Source organism: Naegleria fowleri (genome assembly GCF_008403515.1).
Source record: "Naegleria fowleri strain ATCC 30894 chromosome Unknown tig28, whole genome shotgun sequence".
NCBI classification, from domain to species: Eukaryota; Heterolobosea; class Eutetramitea; order Acrasida; family Naegleriidae; genus Naegleria; species Naegleria fowleri.
In genome coordinates this window covers 810,690-829,395 of record NW_025407960.1, presented here as the reverse complement: position 1 = coordinate 829,395, position 18,706 = coordinate 810,690, and the positions used below count along the sequence as shown (strand labels likewise).

The following is an 18,706-nucleotide window of genomic DNA, read 5'->3' as shown; positions in this document are numbered from 1 at the left end:
ATGAGCAACCTTTTACTGTTCTTTCCGCTTGTTGTGATGACCATCATGATTTCATCATCAACCAATGCGATGGAAATGATGGAAGGGGGACCAAAAAATCAAACAATATATTATTCTCAAAAGTTCAATCATTGTTGGAATGTATCGGAATACATGACAAATGCTAGAAGTTTTTTTAAGAGAGATTGGAAATGAGCAATGGATACCTGATGACTTTGGATGTTCAAATATTTCGTTATGGACGAATTATGGAATTCAGCCTGTTTTAGTGAGATCGGGTGAAGTTGTGTGGTATTATAGTTTTGTGGTTTTTGAGAATATTGGAAAGAGCTATGATGTTTGCACGAAAGTGAGAAGATGGAAAGAATCTCTGCAATTATCATGTGATGCTCTGTTTTGTGACTTTAATGGAACTACAGACTTGGTAACGTTTATTGAAAGAGAGACAAATTTTTCAACAACAATATACGATTGGATCAATTATTGTCAATATTGTACGAATGATAGAACCCTGAGATCCTACAAACAACAGAATTCATACAGTCCAAGTAACTTGAAAACATGTATTTCAAAAGATGAAAAAGTGAGTGAAATGCTGAATCAATTTCCGAGCTCAATAACGTACTGTGGAAACTACCAATTTGGAATACCGTTCATCGTTAACAGTACTGCCATCGAACCGAATGTATTACTCGGACACTACTCGTACATTTGTTATTGTATAGATGGCGATTATTTTGCGCTCAAGTGTGAAAATAATCCCTCTAATTTTGCAGCAAGACAAGCCATTGGCGCTGTGAACTGTATTCTTCATGGACTTTCACTGCTCTTGGCCTTTTTTTCAACATTTATTCCAAAAATTAGGACATGTATCAAGCGAAAGAAAATACTCAACGGAGTGACGATATCAAGTGTGGTATTAAGCGAGTTTGTACTAACTTTTGCAGGTATATTTGAAGTCGCCTACGCAACAAGTACTACATCTACCGTCATTGGTAATATGGGAATTGCTATGGTTTTTGCAAGTCTCTTTACGTGGGTGTTGAGATGGGTATCATTGGTGTTGCTTATCAAGACCAAACGTACCAGAATGGTCATAATACTATACAGTCTATTAGCAATTTTGTTCATTTTGGTTGGAATTGCTCTGCCAATTGTCATGACAATACTTGGAGACTTGAAATCGATTGTTCACTTTTTTCTCCTACTACTCAGCTGCAATGTCTGCAGGGACTGTATTCTTATTCGTCATTTCATCAGCATGGATTTATTGGGCAATGAAGCAAATTTCAGATGTGGACATTTTCAACTCTTCCGTAAGTAACTGTTTTCGTTGTGACTCAATTATTTACTTTTTTGGCCATATCGAATTCTCTAATAGTTTTTGAAATTTGTAGGGTTGTTTGCCGTGTCTTGTTTCCTATTTTCTTTCTGTTATATGGTTATATCGACAGTACCAGGTGGTTTTTTCAATGGATTAATTGCTGGTGTTATTAACATTGCCATTCATTCTTCGCTTGTCGCCATCTCAAACGGGTTAACGTACTCTGAATTTGATAAGGAAGATTTTTATGAATGCTTGAATTATTTAATTTGCAGAAAAGCCAAACATGAAAAAGGACAAATAGAGAGCACACCAATGTCAGCAAATTCTGATCCAAATTCTTCCTATTACTCACAATTATTAACCTCTGAACATGAAAAATAATCTGTCTGATTTCAAGTGCAAATCACTACTAGTATAAGTTAATCAATGGCAACAGAAGACAGGTGTAGAGATTCATTGGATAGAATAAGGATTTCATCAAAACTCTTCTTCATCATAGTATGATAGCTCAATAGAGCAGTTCCCAAATGATGCCCTTCATACTTGGATTTGTCATTTAACACCTTCAAAATATTGAGAATACGATTAGTTGATTCAGCATCTTCAGGGTGTTTTTCTAAGTGTGTTGTAAGAATTTTTTGAGATTCCATGATTCTTTCCAAAATGATACTACCTGACATGGAAGACAAATTACGATCTTCAAATATTGAAAAGGCGGCTTCAAAGTCTTTGAATCTACTGTTAGTCTTTTGCTGTTCTAGCTCATACATCCATTCTATGCACAAGGGTACGTTAGAACAATGACTTTGTTGCTTGACTCACTTACCGTCTCTTTCAAAATTGTTTTCTTTCATGACTTCATAAATGGAAGAAACAGAGCCATGGAAGGTTTCATTCTCAATTAACAACCTCTCCACTGGTCTCACCACGAATGCGCTTTTTCCTTCAGCACAGACAGAATTTGAATCTGCTAAAATATGACACTTTCGAGCGTGACACAACGACGCGAGTTTCTTTGAATTTTCAATCAATGGACCCACAATACTGTAAACTCTCATTTGATTTGTTCCTAGATTTCCAATATTAGTCTTTCCAGTCGCAATACCAATACAAATATACGCTTTTCCGAAATTCTTCAAAGCACTTTCGAGAGTCTTTGCAATTTTCAGAGATGCATCCATGGCTGCCAGGTTGGGCTTTTCTTGCCTTGTGTGAATGAGAGCCGATATTCATCAACGCCAAGCACTTGAACATCAGCTTGCATGGACTTGGAAACCACACTTAATCCATTGGCAATTTTTGCAAAAACATGAGAGATTTCCGAGACTGTCACGCTTTTAAACATGTCCACAATTCGGATCGTCACAACACTCACTTCCTTTTCGATCAATCCTAATTTGAATAAATTACCATGAGGATCTAATTTCTTATTAATAAGACTGCTGCCATTACGAGATGAGAATGAAAATCCGTGACTACTTAATCCTACCATAGTGTGCTGCTCATTATGGACTGCTATTTTAGAATTCGATTCATGCAAGGTATTTGATTTGCGAGGGTCAATGATATTTTGCTCCTCTTCCTCCATGTTTCTCAACTGATTAAATATTGCCTCTGGTAAGAAGTTTTTGAATTCATTAAGCCACGCAACCATGTCATGAAGATCTTCATAAATCGAGTCAATCTCTTTAAATCTTGACGACGTGAAGCTCATTTTGTCGAGATCGAATTTCTTAATTTTCATAAACTGGTTTTTCAAATACCTTAATGGATGAGTAATTAAGTAGCCAATAACAATACTCATTAGTAGACCTATGAAAATGACAACAGTAGCAATAGCTATTGATATACCAGTATTGATCGTAGAAGTTTTAGTGACGTCCTCCATATAAATCACCATATAAACATTCCAACTCAAATTTTCAAGCTCAAAGTTCATGCGATAAATTAAATAATCGACACCCATACTATTGATTTGAAAACTGTCTGGGGTATTAGATAGTGCTCCGTATTTGTTTGCAATATCTTTCATAAGAATTCCTGCATTTCTATCTGTCAACTCAAACAAGGAGACACGAGATATCTTGTTCAGAGCGGTTGTGTTAATAGAACCTCCAATAACCATGCCAGAGGATTCTGAGACCAGGACATAACCATTTCCAAGAAGCTTCAATGACGAAAGGAACCGTTCAATTGAGAGTAAAGAAATATTGACTTTGGAAATACCAACCACGCTTTTAGTCTTATTGGCAGCGTATAAAACAGGATCAAATAACTTGGCAGAATAATACATCACTGAGGTGCTATTGGTAACTATTAATTTGACATGTGACATTCAAAGGTGGCGAAAGTTTCAAGCATGTCACAATTACAAAAAGTGTTACACTCTTACACTTACCAATATAAGTATCCCCATACACTCCATCTCTTTGATACAAATCAAAATATTTCATACTTGTGACATAGTAGTCTCTTTGTGACACAATGAATGGTGTCGTCTGATTACTAAAAATAGAGACCTTGGATCCATCAGTCTCATTAGCATACCACACCTCTACTCCAATCATACCTTCTGGTTTATAATACATGATGAATTGTTGGTTTGAAACGCCATTTTTAAAATATGTCAAATTCGTGTATGAATAGAATTCATTTGGAAAATAGACACCAAATCCTGAGAAGCGATAAATTTCATTCTTCGTCCACAAATAATTCAGAGCTCTTCTTCCAATAACACCACTGTTGAAATCTTCTGCAATCGTTTTAGCCAATCCTGAAATGGGTGAAATTTCTCCTTTCAAGTACACAATAATCTTATTTCCAACTTGAGAAATTAAGGAATTTGACAGCTCTGTAAATGTTTGATTGGAACCAATAAATGAAGCTAACCAAATCAACACTGAACATGTCACCAGTAAAGCAATGATCATTAAAATAATGACCACTCTCAATGAAAACCATCCTTCAAGAGCAACAGGTTTCTTATCCAAAATATTTCCAGAATTGTTGGGTGTTTGAAGCAATTCTTGATTTACAGAGTCGGTGGATGAGGTGGTAGAGACTGTGGGAACAATCTTTCTCGTCATGATCTTTTACAATTTTTTTTTGTATTTCGTTGTTGAAATCGAAGAGTCTAATGGAGAGAAGTTTTACATTTCGGCAGCTCCCGAAAGAGATACATCTCTAGCGACAGGTTTGTATTTGATTTCTAGGAATTGTAAATTATTACATTTTTTCTTTTGGCCACTTGATGGCCATGTTTGACAAGAGAGAGATTCAACGCGTTGACTACTTCATTGTCTCACTTTGTCCATTCACAGAACTCATTCACCGGAGGTGCCTCACATCATTCTTATCCTCTCACGAAAGCACATTTTTTTCATAATCCTATTGGTTGGTTATTATAATCGCGCACATTTGATCATCAAGTCTGTATTCAAGATTCAAAAGAACGAGCTGAAAGTGGGCAAACTCTCTCAAATCATCATCCTTACAAAAAATGTCCAAACTCTTCCTCTGTTCCGTCTTGTTGGTGTTCTTTGCGGCTTGTTGTGTGCTCGCTGCTGATTCAGAGTCGTTGCTTTCTAACGGAGCTACTTTGGTCGTAAACACGGATTCTTTGAATGTCCGAAGTGGACCATGTACCAACCAAGGAGTGATTACAAGCCTTTCACTAGGTACTTCAGTAACTTATATTGGTGAAACTGCGAGCGGATGTGGTTATTCTTGGCATAAAATTAGAGGCAGCTTTGGAGTTGGTTATGCTGCTTCTCAATATTTGAATGAACAGTCAAACAATGGTGGTTCTTCTGGTGCTAGCATTACTGTGGATCAATTGAAGGCTTGTATGCCTGGATTGTCTGCAAGCAAGGCTAATATTTATATCAATTATTTGAATGATGCTTTGAGAACTGGTAACATCAACACTTGTTGCAGAAAGAGTGCTTTCTTGGGTAAGTTTTTTGGTGTGGATCTTGAAAGACTGTGAATTGACAAACGCTGTCAACTAATTTCCATTTTTGGTCAACTCACTGGCGTCAACGAAAATCAGCCCAACTTGCTCACGAGTCTGGAGATCTCAACTGGTGGGTTGAATTCGCTTCTGGTGCTGCTTATGAAGGAAGAAAGGATCTCGGAAACATCTATCCTGGCGATGGTGTCAGAGTAAGTAGTGATGAATTATATATAACATTCACAATACATCGTTTGTATTCACACAACAAATGCTTGAACTCAACCATTTGAACCTCATTATGAACAGTATAAGGGAAGAGGCCCAATTCAAATCACTGGTAGAGCTAACTACAGAGCTGCTGGTCAAGCCATTGGTGTTGATTTGGAAAATAATCCAACCAGAGCTGCTGACACTGATGTTGGTTTTAGAACTGCTGTCTGGTTCTGGAATTCTCGTTCATTGAACCAATATGCTGATCATTGTGATCAAGCTAACTTTGATATCATCACAAGAAGAATCAACGGAGGATACAATGGTAAGGCTGACAGAGATGCCAAGTGGAGACGTGCTAGAAGTGTTTTGGGTTGTTAAACTTTTGTTCATGTTGCTTTATTTATTGTATTTTTACCCATAAACTTCAAATTGTTCTACAATTAATTGAAAAAGGTGTTTAGTTTCTTGATGATTGTTAGTGTATTGAAGCAAAACAATAATCTGCGTACGGTGAATCCAACTCATCTATCAGGATTTGTGCGATTTCATTTGTTTAAATCACCCTTAATCTGTCGATAAAACCAGATCGTGATAATAGCATTTTCCATTGTCACTAATCATTACTAAGTTTCTGTAAAGTGACATCGTTTCATGAAATGAGGACATTTTCTGAAACCAAATAGGCTTTCCTCCATTTCTCAATTACAAAAATCAGAAAAATCTTGATTACTATAACCGCTAGGGCAAATCAAACTTCTGAAGTCGCACTTTTAGCACAATCATTGAACATACGTTCGGGACCATGTACCAATAAACGAGTATTGGCTTCTCTCACGCAAGGCAAACAAGTCACTTACACTGGTAAAACAGTGAGAGGATGTGGTTATTTGTGGCATTCTGTCAGAGGTGCTTTCGGTTTGGGATATGCTGCTACTCAATTCTTGTCCGAGAAGAGATCCTCAAAACCATCACCAAGCAAACCAAGTGGACCATCCAGTCCAAAGCCAACTGCTGGTGGTTTGACTGCTGCTCAATTAATGAGATGCATGCCAAATTTGAGAACAAGCAAAGCTGTTACTTATATCCCATATTTGAATGCTGCTATGAAGAGTGGAAATATCAACACTTGCTGCAGAAGAAGTGCTTTCTTGGGTAAGTGTTCCAGCATGATCTTACGTGACAGTGTCGAACTCCTTCGATATGTTATGATATATTTTCTGTCAATGCTGTTGACATGGTCATGATAACAACCATCAAATCGTCAAATTCAAACATAATACCATACATCATGAATAGCTCAATTGGCTCACGAAAGTGGTGATCTAAACTGGTGGGTTGAATTTGCTAGCGGAAGAGAATATGAAGGAAGAAGAGATCTCGGCAATATTTACCCAGGCGATGGTGTTAGAGTAAGTATCTATCACCTCTTTCAATACGGTAATATCAAATACTATTCTTCTACTGAACGAATTTTAAATTAATGAAATAACAAAATCTCACAACAAAAACAACAACAGTATAAGGGAAGAGGCCCAATTCAAATCACTGGTAGAGCTAACTACAGAGCTGCTGGAAGAGCTCTCGGAATTGATTTGGAGGGACATCCAACCAGAGCCTCCGATGTTGATGTTGGTTTCAGAACGGCTGTCTGGTTCTGGAATACTCGTTCCTTAAACACTTACGCTGATCGTTGCAATCAAGCCAACTTTGATATCATCACAAGAAGAATCAACGGAGGATACAATGGTAAGGCTGAAAGAGATGCCAAGTGGAGACATATCCGATCTGTGTTGGGTTGTTAAACTATAAGGATGATGATGAATATTTTTTTGTGTTGTTTTTTTCTTCTTTTTTGTAAACTGTTCATCTGAGGAATTAAGGAAGGAAATAAAACTTGTCACACAAGAAAACCAACAACATTGGAAGACAAATTCTCGAAAGCTAAACTCGTTAGTTATATTTATTGGACAAGACAATTAAAATATCTAAGGCGTCCACCCAATCTGTTCGATCCTCAGAAGAAGAAGCATCAAATACGTAGGTTCGAGTAGCAGTCGACAATTTGAAACAATACAATCTACCACTCAAGTCCTTGTCACTCTCAGATGCATATTGAACTCGTGTACCCTTCAATGAGATGGAATCAATTGGCTTTGGATCTCCTTTCTGTTTATAATAAGAGAGTTGATATTGGCTTGGAGAGGATTCTACACTTTCAATAATGAAATATCGTTTCTTCCAACTCTTAAATCCTCCTCCTTGTTTCACGAGAAATCCTGTTTTGTTTTTGCTTTCTCTGCTCGATCAGCTGTTGATAAATTTCCACTGTTGCCACTACTTGTGAGAGAGGATGATGAGGAATTTGTGGTTTTTGGTTTGACATTGATGAGAGTGGATCCTCGTACTGAAGTTCGAACAGTAGTGGAAGAACTGCTTAATAAGGACGAAGAAAATGACAAGTTGTCACTTCCATTGCTATCAAACAGTGGATTGGCAAATGCAGTAAAGTCGCTGGTGTAATCATTCGCTGTTTCGAGCTGTTTTGTCGAGTGGTGAACTGGTGTCGATAGAGTAGCGATTGAAGTGGTTCTCAAACGTACAGAAGCACGTTTCTTTTTATCGGTGCTGACATCACCCGAATGTGAAGAGAAGACAGGGAAACGACTTTTAGATTTGGTAGGTCCTAAAATTTCCAAGTTTGGTTCATTGTCTTCATAATAGTCATTATTGGAGGTGTCGTCACTTGTGGAAGTTGTGACTGCATCTGAAGGAGAATGTTCAACAACAGTTGAAGAGGAATGTGAAGTCTCTGGGGTGGAAGTAGATTTTGGTGTTTGTTGTTGTGGTTGTAGTGAAGGAGAGGTCACAATGATCGAACCACTTGTGTTCAAGGTCTTTTCATGGGTGATGACGTGACAGTGTTGACATTCGAACTTGGAGGAGAAGTGGAAGCTGAGGTGGATGTTGTCACAGGACTGGATGGCGAAGATTGTTCAGTTGGTGGTAGACCTTCTTTGGACATGACCACTGTTCTTCTAACCACACGAACAACCTTTTTAGTGGTTGCGACAGGTTGTTGTTGACCGTGTAGTGGAGTTTCTTCCTGGTAAGAGGATGGCTGAGATTGATCATCTTGAACGACTGGTGTTGGTGGTGTTGGTTGTGGCTTTTCATGTTGCTTCTCTTGTTGTTGCGCCTTTAACCTTTCTTGTTTAGCTTCTGCTTGCTTAAGCTCTGCTTGCAATCCTTCTTGTTTGTGTTTGGCAGAAAGGAGTTCTTGTTCTTGTTGTTGGATTTGTTCAGCCTGTTGTGATAATTGTTTCAATAACATGTCATTCTTTTCGTTAAGAGAGGTGATCGTATTATTGAGATCGGTAATGGTGGAATTGAGTTCAGAAATCTTGTCTTTTGCTGCTTGATTTTTGGACTTGTTTTCTTCTTCCAATTTTTCACACTTTTTCTTAAGTTGAGCAAGTTCCTTCTCTAGGTTCTTGATGATATCAATTTTAGTATCGAGTTCACCTTCAAGCTCTGCTTTCTTGTCTTCATATTGTGAGTGAATGTTAGAGATTTGATTTTCCAAATCTGAAATTGTGTTATCTTTCTGTTCGGATTTGTCAGTCAATTCCATAATTTCCTTTTGTAATTCAAGTCGCTCTTGTTTGTGCTTTTGTTGTACTTTTTCCAATTCACTTTGATGTTTGACTTTCAAATCATCAATGGCTTGTAAATGATCATTTTCAGCATCTCGTAGTTTCCTCTCGTGCTCTTTCAAAGCCACAGAATGTTTTTCAGTAACTTCTTTAATTTTTTCAACTATTTCATTTTCATATCGAGCTGTGACTAATTTACGTTCTTCCTCAACTGCCTTATTCTTCTCCATTTCAAGTTCACTCTTTGTTTGTTGAATCAAAAGAATGGATTTTTGCTTTTCTTCTTTTAGAGATATTTCCAAATTATCCACCTTAGATCGTGATTCAACCAATTCTGTTCTCGTTCTCTCCACTTCTGAATTTTTCTCTTCAACCAAAGATTTGAGATTTTTGACTTGATTTTGTTCCTCAGAGAGACTTTCTTTGAGTTGATTGATCTCACTGTCATGTTTAGTTGTCAATCGAGTTGTAAGAGATTCAATTTCTGTCTTTTGAGCAGATTTTAAAAGCTCCATAATGGATTTTTGATCTTCACACTCAGAACGTGCTCGGTTAAGATCGTTCTTAGTTTCTTCATATTTTGATTTCAGGCTGGTCAAATTATTTTTCTCATCTTCAAGTTCTTTCTTCACACGTTCATGATCTTTGACAAGTTGTTGATACTGTGAATCCTTTTCCTTGAGATCATTTTGCAGTGCTTCTACCTTCTTCAACAGATCTTGATTTTCCTGATTGATACTCTCAACACTGGACATGTTGGAAAGAACGGCAGTACTTTTTTCGGAGAGCTCTTTCTCAAGTTTTTGATTGGCATCACGGAGAGATGAGAGTTTGTTTTCATAGTCGGTAGTAATACGATCCAACTCGATTTTAGAATCTTTCAGCTTCTTTTCAACTTCTTGCAGTTCATTAGTCAATTTTTCAACCTTGTTTTGGGAAGATGTCTTTTCATCTTCAATATTTCGAGAGTACTCTTCTTGTAATTGTTGAACTTGTTGTGCATGTTGTTTTTGGAGAGTTGATTTTTCAGATTCGAAATGTCTTTCAAGTTTGTCTTTGGCTTTTTCAGCGTTTTCTAAATTCAACAAGGCGTTTTCGTGTTTTTTCTTCCACTCTACCAATTCAGCAGATTCCTTCTCCAATTCAGAGCGTAAGCTTGAAATTTCCACAGAAAGAGCTTCCTTTTCCTTATTCAACTTTTCAACAGATTGTGTAAGTGAATCAATCTCTGTTTGCAATTGATTCTTTTGTTTCAATTTTTCATCTTGCAGTTGAGTAATCTCAGAAGATAGTTCTTTGATTCTTTGAAGATTGGATGAATTTTGAGAAGCTAATACAGATGATGACTCCACTGATTTTTCTTGCAATTGATCTAGTTGTTGTTGAAGTAGATTAGCCTCTTCCTCTTTTGATTTCAGCTTATTTTGTAAATTACTCAATTGCTCCTGAAGTGAGGTCATGTTTTGTTTGGTCTCGAGTTCTTTTTTGGCTGCCTCTTGAAGACTGGACCTGATCTCAGCAATGGTATTTTCAGATTTTACCTTGTCATTGTTGAGAATTTCATTTTGCTTTTCAGCTTTTTCAGCACGATCTCTCAGTTTGCTCACTTCTTCTCTCTTCTGGCCAAGTTGTGAATTGATTTCTTCAATTTCCTTTTTCAGATCAGAATTCTGTTTTTGTAAATTCTCAATTTGAAGAGTGTTCTCAGAAATCTTGTTATTTAAAGTTTGAATCTCTTTTGATTTATCCTCAATGGTTTTTCTATGTTGAGAGAGGGTAGTTTGAGTGGCTGATAATTTCTTTTCAAGGTCTGCAGCCTTTTCTTTCTCGGTACGCAATTGGTTTTCGAGTTCCTTGAGCTTGGTTTCCAGAGTGGATTTTTCATTTTTCAAATTGGTCAGTTCTTGTTCTTTTTGTGAAAGAGAGCTATCTAATTTGGAAGATTTCTCTTTTTCACTGTCAACACTCTTGATCAATGTTTTAAGCTCTTCTTCCTTGGATGAAATGGTCGATTTTAAGGACTCGATATTCGATTTGAGTTGTGATACCTCCTTTTCGAGCTCTAACTTTTGTTTCTTCTCTACTTCCAACTCATTGAAAGTATTTTCTCTACTTGCCTTTTCTTGTTTCACACTTTCTTTCAAGTAAGAGATTTCTAATTTGTTTTGTTCAATTGATTTTTCATATTCAGCATTTTCTTTTTGATAAGTGGAAATCTTTGAACTTGCTTCTTGTTCTTGCTTCTCCAAAGCGGCAATCCTTTGTGACAATTCGTTCATTGTTTGTTTTTGTTTGTCAATTTCTTGTTTGAGAGCATTTCTTTCTTCCAAGGTCTTGTTCATTTCATCCTTCAGTTTGGAAACTTCTTTCTTTGATTCCTCGAGCTGTTTGTTCAGCAAAGTAATATTCTTTTCATTTTCAATCTTGATAAGACTGAGTTGTGTGTTAATGGTTTCTAACATGGAAGGACCCATGGTTTCAAAAAGTGAAGTTTGAGCGTTTGCACAAAATTGTTTCACATCTACTGTTAATTTTTCTCTCACTTCAGTCTTGGCACGTTTGATTTGCTTTCTCAGTAACAACAACTTGCTTGAAATAGTGGTCTTATAATTTTCATGAGCGGACTCGAGTTTTTTCTGCTGTTCTGTCAAGGTTTCAATTTCTCTCAGCTTTTCGGAGAGAGCTTTGCTGGTACTTTCAAGCTTTTCTAATTGCTCCTTGATCTTTTCTTCATCCTCGGCTGTTTTTTGTTTGAGTTCTTGTTCAGAAGATTTCACCTTGCTAAGTTGAAGTTGTAACTGATCGATCTGATCCTTCAGTGTGGAATTGACCTCTTGTAATGCTCTATATTGAGAGTTTGTTTCTTCCAAGTTTTGTTGCAAATTCTTAATTTGTTGCTTTTGTTGGTAGTACTCCTTTTCTGTGTCTTGAAGTTTTTTGAGATCCGTAGCAACGGAAGCTGTTTCGTGTCATGATGGTATTTGCATAATAGTCAGCAATGCAAACAATTCGTTGCAAAATTAATATCCAATTGCTATCACGTGAAACACTTACTAATTAATTGTTCTGCAGTAGAGTCAATGGTCTTTGTGAGATCAGAAACAGGAGCTAAACCTGGATGAAAACTTAATTTTTCCGTTGTGATGGATGAAACAGCAACATCTCCATCAGTACCTGCAACAACAGCGTCATCCGGCACAAATGGTAAAAGGTTCTCTGTTTTCACTCCTCGTACCACAAGGTTTTTCAAAGCTGTGTCCGCAAATTCCAAAACTCCCAGAGTGAATTGAGCTGCATGAGGAATGGCGGGTGAGCAATTTATAAAGGTGGTAGCAATACAGTTGTGCAAAGAGCGAGAATATAGAATAGCTGATAAGCTCGAGGAATAGAACTGGGAGTCATCCTCTTGAGATTTGGGATCATTCATCAAGTTGCACAAATCGGAAAATGTCGCATGTCCATTTTCGAGTTCTTCGGCCTCTTCTTCTGAAATATCAATTAAGGGAGATTCAAGATCGATACAAGTCAATTTGCTACAGATGGTTTTTTGCTTTTCATTGTCCTTTTGTGTCACGGTTAATTCAACAAACAGGTTGGAAGCAAATTTTGTATCTTTTTTAACTTTTTCAATTTTTCGTTTTTGAATTGATGAAGCCAAAATGTCTAATAACTCGTCATCAGCCTCCACGAATTGTTCAATGAGTCCGTTAATTTCAATTTCTTGTGTATCCTCCTGCAATAGACATTCGAGACCAGTGAAATCTTGATGTAAATTGTGGTTGTTATGATGTTAGTATGTCAATCATTACATGAAATAGTTGTATTATCATGAAATAAAATCAGGCATGTCATGAATGACATTTTAATCAAAAAGTCAACAGAGTTTCAACCAATCTAAAATACCTACCTTCGGAGTGTTGTTGTTGAACATGACTATCATTCAACAAATCACAAATGATACCACTTCCACTCCATACTTCATAAACACTCACTTTAATTGTGAATGAAAGTGTTTCTGGACTCTCCACAATAGCATCGAAAATTCCACGAACAAATCTCGGCAGAATACCATCAGTGTCCTTTTCCTCTTGCCAATCGATCACTGAGCCAGCATTCACAGCTTCGGAGCCCAATATTGTGAAAGTTTTACCTGACTTGGGTGGTGCACCCCATGACAAGAAGGTAACATTTCGACCAGACATGAAGGTAGAGATCATCGGGCGGGCTGCTTCTTCAAAGACTTCGCCCTGAGCTGTGTTCATGTTAAAAACCCGATCGAATTGAAATTCTTTGGGTTGATCAACACCATACTATTTTTGCGAGTCATTGGTGAATGAATAAATGTTGGGCAAAGTAGTAGCAGAAGTAACAATGATGGTATTCCAGTTAGTAACATCAGCACACCCATGGTTGATGGTCCCAATGAGATCAACAGGAGTCATAGAGACAAATTCACGTGGTCAGGAGTCGATGAATAAATACGACCATTACGATGAGGAAAAGTGGTTCATATGATACAATACAAATAGAGATGTCAAAACACATCAGATGTTCGAGTCCATAGAAATTCAAATTTCATCGGATGTTACACACACGACAAAATACAAACCTTCAACAGGAGCTTCTTTCCTGACTTGTGAAAGGCAGCACAACACTTTGTGGCATCATCTTTGTTGGCTGTAGGTGGATCGATTGCGAGAACGTGTGGTCTGAAACGAATGAAAACTCGTAATTTCTCATCCGTCGTCGTCGAGGTGGGTGTTGTGCTTGTCATTTTTTTGGTGATGAGAGCTACTGCGAATGTCAATCTGTCGTAGAGCAAGGCAGGCAGGTTCAAAATGAGTTTTCAAAAACAAGGGAGATAGAAACTAATTATTCTCAAGAGAAGAGCTCCTAATCCAAACTCGTATCTTGTCTCCTCCAAAATAAACATCATGAATTGAGAACTGACTGCAGTGTAATCATTGCCTGGATCTAAAAACAACAACAACAACATGACATCGAAATGTCTTATTGTTTGTTAAAGCTTATCATAATTTAAGTAGAAGTGAATGCGGGATCCGATCTTATAAGATAAAGTGGAGAAAAACCCAACTTCTCCTAATTTATTGTGGATATATTTTATGATTATATTATTTAAGAAAAAAATATGCAAAGTTCTCAAAAATTTACAGCCTCAAGCAACCTTACCATAGAGGATCATCATCAAGAACAGCATGGGACGTCGGTACTCTCATCCTCAGAGTCTTCAACATCATCGTCATTATCAACAATGACTCCGAGTATGGATCAGAGTCATGAATTAATTCCTGAAGCTCCTGTTGCCGATGAGAGCTTGAATGTCCAGCAAGAAATTGGAGAAATGACAGCATTAGAAGCTCTTGATTTTCTGATTGAGGAAAATAAAAAACTGTGGAAAGAAAAGATAAAATTTGAGAATGTAAGTCATTCCGAGTGAGCCCGTTGACTCAAAATGTTAATTGTTTATTTCAATATCCCATCCCATCATCATCATTGGTTCAACAACGGACAGTACGCCTACGCCTTAAATCAAAGTTTATTAGAATCGGAATCAAAATTGAAAAAACTAGCAAGATATAAAAAAGCCTTCTTGCAAGAGCAAGAGGAAAAAGAAAAGATGAGAATCCAAAATGAAAAACTTGAGAACGAAATTAAAAAAGTGAGAGAAGAAAAATCAAGATCTTTCACGTCGACGAATCAATCAAACTTGGATCTGCTCCAGAGTAACATTGCAAAAATGCAAATACAAACACAACAACATGAAAAAGAGAAACAGCATCTGTCCCTTCAAGTTAGAAAAATCAAAACAAAAATCATTGAGACAAAGTTGGATCAGAAATCTTTGAAAAGTGAAGCCAAGTTCTTAAGCACTAAATTTTCAGACGAGTTTTCTTCCCTTATAGAAACAATTAAGGATAACATAAACATGAAAATGGATCAAATGGACAATGAACTCGATAAAATGGAAAAACAATATAACAACGTGTTGAAGGATAGCGAAGATCAAGTTAGAGAAACAGCAGGCTTCTTGTTAAAAGTTGGGCAAACTGTAAAGAGTTGGAAACGACGATGGTTTGTGTTTAGAAAAGATTTGACCTTCAGTTACTTTAAAACCGTTGAGGATTTGAAGCCAATTGACACGATTGATGTATCAATGGAAGAAAGCTTGGATATCTCTGCAGACGTGACTCAAGGAAAGCCTTTTGCTTTCAAATTGGTGACAAAAGACAGAACTTATTACTTGTGCGCAACCAACGAGGACGAAAAGAGACGATGGATTTCGACACTTAGAAGGTGGTTTGAGGTGAATAAGGCGTACTTGACGAAATGAATCCTTGCACGACCACGCAGAAGGATTATCTCTATAACCACCGGAAATCCATGAGCAACGTAAATTAGGATCATTACGTCCTGCAAGACACTTCCAAGCAGTTTCAACACCCAAATCGATTCTGAGTTGTGCGTTCTGTCTCAAATTGTCCAATTACAGGTTTCAGTAACCACAAGTCCGTGGTACGCACGGAAAACAACCTCGAGCACTATATTGCATGAAGGGATTCTTATGCCGGCACACAAGATCAAAAAAAACGCTCAAAAATATGCAACCGCAACAGAGATCGTCCATTCCCTCCAAATCCACCAAAGAATCCAACAACAACACAAAAACACACAACACGGATTACTTGACGACTAGTAATGGAAACAATGTATCAACAACAACAACAACCAACAATACACCTTGGCTACCATCTGCCACCACTGAATCATTCCACAACAATACAAAAAACACCACTAGCATGACTTCAGATCATCCGTTTGGGCCTTTTCAAATTCACCAACAACAACTCGATATAACGATAACAACAACAACACAAACACCACCCACTCAACACTACCCATTGTTGTTCTCATCATCCTCTTCCATTTCACCATCGCCACCATCCTCCTCATCATCAATATCGAACCAATTTACGCCAACGAGTAATGCTCATCCTCCTCCTTCTCTCATCTCCAATATGGTCAACAACTCATTTCCGAATTCAACTCCAATGAATATTTCCTCCCTGTTACCGTTTGCTATTTCACCACCTCCAACACGCTTCTTTTCAATGCTTGTTTCTTCAAGTAGTAGCAATAACAACAACATTAATCATCAACCACAACAAGCATTACCAACTCAATCTGTTTCATCATCCACTACTGATGCTGCTATTGGAGTAAGTAGTATTGGTGGCACTGTCGGAAATTACCAAAGTAACAACAACAACCGCATTCATCCATCATCTCCTCAACATTACCTCTCAAACGATAATACTCTCTTCTCCTCAACAACAATTCCACTCCAGCCAGCAATGCCTACAGGAACTAATGAGAGAGGACAACAACAAAACGTGTTTATACCAAGCATTCATGCCAATTTTACCACATTTTCTGGCACTGGTCAAGGATCAAATAACACTTCATCACAACCACCTCCAACAACAACAACAGATAATTATTCTTCAACGTCACAATCAATGCATTCTGATGAAGGGAAGGATGTAATCAATATTGGGCCAAACAATTCGTCGACGTTATCGAATAAGCCTCCCTTGGATGCTCCAGCAGCTGTGTTATTATTGGAGCCTCCCTCACTTTCGACGATCATTGACGATCACCATCCGACAATTCCCACATCACTCTACTTTACAAGAAAAACTCAAATGAGTGAAAGATTTTACCGACCACAGCAAAGATCATCCTCCTCATCATGCATAGAAGACATTGACGATGATTCGGGAAGTATTGCTACACTAGTACAGCAAAACAAGTCACGCCAACATAAACACGGTTTATGGATGAATGATCATGATTGTGATCACATTTGTGGTTGTGTAGAAGACAAGATGGAAGCAGAATTGAGATTACAAGATAACTTTGAAACCAATTATTTCCACTCCAAGAAAAGGTCAAACTCTCACAACAGTTACAAGTATGATGACTCAATGAATCCACATAACACAGACGAGGATGAAGAGCCCTCTCACTTTGAATGTATTGAAAATGCCTCAAATCTTATTTCAGGCTCTAGTATTGATGATGACCACCTCATTCAACAACGCAAGAAACGAAAGAAGACACTTGAAGAGAATTTGTTAACAGGCTTTTCCAATTTGTTACAAAATTTAGAGCCTGACTGTGTCTTGTACATATTTCAGTTTTTGAATTGTACAGGAAAAGATAATTGGTTTTGTAACGTTAGAAACATGTATGGAAGGTTTAAAAAGAATAATCAAATTTTGCCACTCTTTAGATACATTACCATAGAGCAACATAGTACGCTCAAGTTAGGATTTGGATCTCTCAAAAATCATCAATCAATGGACTGTAATATTCAGAGTTTATCCATACATCGTAAAACCAATCAGCCACTGGAGTGTGAAATTGGGTATATGAGCAAAGTTGGACGTTCCTTAAAAACCTTCATTTATTACAACCATTGTGGAAATAACCCAACATATCCTTCATACGCTTTACAGGGAGGTAATGTTATCAATATTGATGCCTCATCCTGCGTCGACACAACATCTACCAATTCAAATAATACAAATGGGAAAAGCACATATTCATTCAATGATGGCATGTCATCATCGTCAGAGGATGAATTGGAGGAATCAAGTTTTGAATTGATCGAAGATGAAAATTCTCATGTGATCGGACTGAAGAGAAAATCTCGCTCTGAAGGCTCATGCTTTTTGAAAGAAATCTATAGAAATTGCAAGGCTCTTGAGAAACTAAAAATTGTGGACATGGAAGGTTATGTACCCATTAAGGTCTCTCTTCGCTTACCAGCAAGTCCAAAAGGTGCTAGCCCTCCTCTAGCGTTTTCAAATACTCTACAAAAAATTAGACTCTTTAATTGTGTTCTTCCCTCTCATGCAATGAGCGTAATTTGTAAAATGACACAACTGGAGAGCGTACATTTTGAAAAAACCTTTGTGAGTGACGTGAATGAATATGATTCCCTTCTCTCCCTTACCAAACTTAAGGTTCTAAAGTTGCAAGTTGCACAGCTTCCCAAAAAACTCTTGAAAGACATGCCCACCACATTCACTTCTCTCGAAAAACTCTTTCTGAACGTTTCACAAAAGACAGATGCGTACGATGAAAAATTTAACGTGGAGTTGTTAACTAATCTAAAATCACTGAGTATCATTAGCCACTTTAACCTTGATTTATTGGCTCTCATGAGAAATTGTACCAGAATTGAGTTTTTACAACTTGGTTTCGATGTTTGCTTTAATCATATCTTCCCCAATGAGAAATTGAAGTATTGCATCCTAAGAAATGTGTTTATTTCACCTGATCGATCCAAAGTACTCATCCAAAACAACACTCTACGATGCCTCAAGTTGTCTCCTGCCAGCATACGAGCAGCACAAAGAGAAATTGCCTACATTACCCAACAAAGAGCTCTCTTAAATAAGCATCCTTTATTGATCACAGAGTTTTAGGAGGTTTTTAATAAAATTTGGCGCTCTGACTTTCAATTCCATT

At 37.4% G+C, this 18,706-nt stretch overlaps 6 protein-coding genes across 6 annotated transcripts; 4 read left to right on the top strand and 2 right to left on the bottom strand.

Annotated features, from left to right (window-relative positions):
• Positions 1-1,220: 1,220 nt before the first annotated feature.
• FDP41_002213 (uncharacterized protein) lies at positions 1,221-1,708 on the top strand (the record flags this gene model as incomplete). The annotated part of the gene is made up of 2 exons (XM_044705384.1): positions 1,221-1,316; positions 1,382-1,708. The coding sequence occupies 2 exons, from the start codon at positions 1,221-1,223 to the stop codon at positions 1,706-1,708; spliced, it is 423 nt and encodes a 140-aa protein (XP_044563856.1).
• A 38-nt stretch (positions 1,709-1,746) lies between these two features.
• Positions 1,747-4,413, bottom strand: FDP41_002212 (uncharacterized protein; the record flags this gene model as incomplete). The annotated part of the gene is made up of 4 exons (XM_044705383.1): positions 1,747-2,102; positions 2,154-2,533; positions 2,596-3,640; positions 3,726-4,413. The coding sequence occupies 4 exons, from the start codon at positions 4,411-4,413 to the stop codon at positions 1,747-1,749; spliced, it is 2,469 nt and encodes an 822-aa protein (XP_044563855.1).
• A 413-nt stretch (positions 4,414-4,826) lies between these two features.
• On the top strand, positions 4,827-7,297 carry FDP41_002211 (uncharacterized protein; the record flags this gene model as incomplete). Its single annotated transcript, XM_044705382.1, has 6 exons — positions 4,827-5,280; positions 5,379-5,491; positions 5,589-5,817; positions 6,258-6,647; positions 6,792-6,904; positions 7,013-7,297. The coding sequence occupies 6 exons, from the start codon at positions 4,827-4,829 to the stop codon at positions 7,295-7,297; spliced, it is 1,584 nt and encodes a 527-aa protein (XP_044563854.1).
• Positions 7,298-7,759: 462 nt separating this feature from the next.
• Positions 7,760-13,922, bottom strand: FDP41_002210 (uncharacterized protein; the record flags this gene model as incomplete). Its single annotated transcript, XM_044705381.1, has 5 exons — positions 7,760-8,389; positions 8,467-12,107; positions 12,203-12,910; positions 13,056-13,458; positions 13,758-13,922. 5 exons carry the CDS (start codon positions 13,920-13,922, stop codon positions 7,760-7,762), a joined length of 5,547 nt encoding a protein of 1,848 aa, XP_044563853.1.
• A 375-nt stretch (positions 13,923-14,297) lies between these two features.
• FDP41_002209 (uncharacterized protein) lies at positions 14,298-15,500 on the top strand (the record flags this gene model as incomplete). Its single annotated transcript, XM_044705379.1, has 2 exons — positions 14,298-14,588; positions 14,682-15,500. 2 exons carry the CDS (start codon positions 14,298-14,300, stop codon positions 15,498-15,500), a joined length of 1,110 nt encoding a protein of 369 aa, XP_044563852.1.
• A 268-nt stretch (positions 15,501-15,768) lies between these two features.
• Positions 15,769-18,663, top strand: FDP41_002208 (uncharacterized protein; the record flags this gene model as incomplete). Its single annotated transcript, XM_044705378.1, has 1 exon — positions 15,769-18,663. The coding sequence occupies one exon, from the start codon at positions 15,769-15,771 to the stop codon at positions 18,661-18,663; it is 2,895 nt and encodes a 964-aa protein (XP_044563851.1).
• Positions 18,664-18,706: the final 43 nt, after the last annotated feature.